This window comes from Poecilia formosa, unplaced genomic scaffold, assembly GCF_000485575.1.
Source record: "Poecilia formosa unplaced genomic scaffold, Poecilia_formosa-5.1.2 Scaffold408, whole genome shotgun sequence".
Taxonomy (NCBI): Eukaryota; Metazoa; Chordata; class Actinopteri; order Cyprinodontiformes; family Poeciliidae; genus Poecilia; species Poecilia formosa.
Genome location: NW_006800347.1, coordinates 297,152 through 299,220, shown reverse-complemented (window position 1 = coordinate 299,220; position 2,069 = coordinate 297,152). Strand labels below are relative to the sequence as shown.

The 2,069-nt window shown below is 49.4% G+C and overlaps 1 protein-coding gene across 1 annotated transcript in view; it reads left to right on the top strand.

Moving 5' to 3' along the window:
* LOC103154989 (mediator of RNA polymerase II transcription subunit 30) overlaps positions 1-2,069 on the top strand; it is an 8,413-nt gene continuing 6,344 nt past the window's right edge. The window contains exons 1-3 of the mRNA XM_007576493.2: positions 1-342; positions 808-966; positions 1,046-1,135. Of these exons, the coding sequence (XP_007576555.1) occupies positions 172-342; positions 808-966; positions 1,046-1,135 (420 nt within the window). The 5' untranslated portion in view covers positions 1-171. The remainder of the gene's footprint in view (positions 343-807; positions 967-1,045; positions 1,136-2,069) is intronic.

Genomic DNA, 2,069 nt, shown 5'->3' with positions numbered 1-2,069 from the left:
GGCAGTATGTGGATTTGATGGTGCCCACCAGCAGCCGGAAGTGACGCACAGAGCCCGCGGTGAGCAGAGTGGAGGATCGGTGGGTTTAAATGAGCAGAGGAGCGTCTGGTATCAAACATCAGCCGCCCAGAGGTTAATCAGCCCCCCGCGGTCACTTCCTGCCCCGGCCTGATGGCGGCGCCGCTCCCGCAGCTCGCCGGCCTGCCGCCCCAGCAGCAGCAGCCTCCGCCCGGGGCGCTCCGGGAGATCTCCCCGGTGTTCCTCTGCAGGATCGGCCAGGAGACCGTGCAGGACATCGTCACGCGCACCATGGAGATCTTCCAGATCACGCGCGCCACGCAGGTGAGAGGCCGCGGGGCCGCAGGTGTGTCCGGGTGGGGCAAGGAGACCCGGATCTGCTCCGGCAGGATTACCGGGGCTCTGGAGAACCTTAAACCCGACCTTAGCACGTTTCAGGTCCGAGAAGGTTCGAAGGAACCTCAGTAATCCAGAATCTCCTCTGGGTTTCATTTCTGGCGGAGTGAACCGAACCGGTAGAGAAACGGAACCAGGGGTGTTCACAGACACTTTGGGGTCAGGTTCTCCAGTGGATAGAAGGACACCATGTGGTTCTAATGGAACTCCTGACGGGTTTTTAAATAGTTTTTTATTTTTATTTATTTATGTTTTTGCCAGTTTATTTATCTTTGATTTGATCTTTAATTTAAAAACAAAACAGACTGTCCAGCTTAAATGGAAAAAAAAATCTTCCTGAGTGGTCCAGATGTGGTTCTGGTTCTGGTTCTGACATCTCCCTGTGTGACCCAGCTGCCTAACGGAGTGACCCAGAGCCACGCCGTGTACCAGGACCGGTTCGGGAAGCTGCAGGAACACCTGCGGCAGCTGGCCCTGCTCTTCAGGAAGCTGCGGCTGCTGTACGAGCGCTGCGTGGAGATGACCTCTGACCTCCAGGAGGCGCCGACGGAGGTGAGGGCCGAGCTGGACCCGGGTTCTAACAGCGTATTCGTTAGGATCGGATCCGATCCGTGTGGTTGTGTGTGTTCAGCTCGTCCCGTACGCCGGAGAGGAGCTGGTTCCGGTCCGATCGGACCCCTGCAGCCCGGCCGTTGTCCAGGAGCGCCAGGAGGTTCTGGAGGTGAGAGGAGCCCAGTTATCCACTGGTCACCGGTTCTGAACCGTCTGAGTTCTGGACGGGTTCTGGTTCTGTTCATGTTAGCGACCCAACATCAACCTTCAGCCTGTCCCCACAACAAACGATGCTGGACGATAAAATGTCCCAGAAGTTATTATGATCAATAATAATATTGTCATTTTGAAACCATTTCCAACAAATATAAAATATTATAATATTATTTATAATATTACTGTCAATGACATAATAATGCAAGATCAAGAAAACTTTAATTTCTAAAGGAAATTTAACACTGGAGCCAGAAAACATTTAAAATGTCCAAACTAAAAGAAAACAAACAAATAGATTATAAAGTTTCTGTTACCAAAATTATATTTAAAAATTAATAATCATAATAACAGTAATCATTATTATGACGGGGAAAACAGGCTAAAGGGGCAGGTAGTGTTTCTCTTTTCACTGATATTAAATTGAATGAATTGATTATTGCTTATTGTGACAGGCCTGCGTGAATTAGCCGCTGAGCTCCAGCCTGTTGACCATCTCAAGTCCAGATTCCTCTTTAGTTTCCAGATCAGGTCGTTGATGATGCAGGTCCCTGCAGACGCCTCCAGGGGGCAGCACTGCCTTAGCAGCAGGCCTTCAGCTGGTTCAGAGAACAGATGCAGGTTATTGATTATCAGTCTAAAGGTGATTGATCTTATTGATCGACAGTTCTCCATGAACAGCGACAGCCTGACAACCCATTTCACCTCACCAGTCACAATAGTGACCAAGAAATGTTTTTCACTTTCAAGGACTCCAAAAAGCTTCCTGATTAAATTTTCAGTTAATGTTCAGCAAACATTGAAAGTTTAGAGCCGGGGTGTCAAACTCATTTTGGTTTAGGGGCCGCATACAGCTTAATCTGATCTGCAGGGGGCCACACAAGTAAACT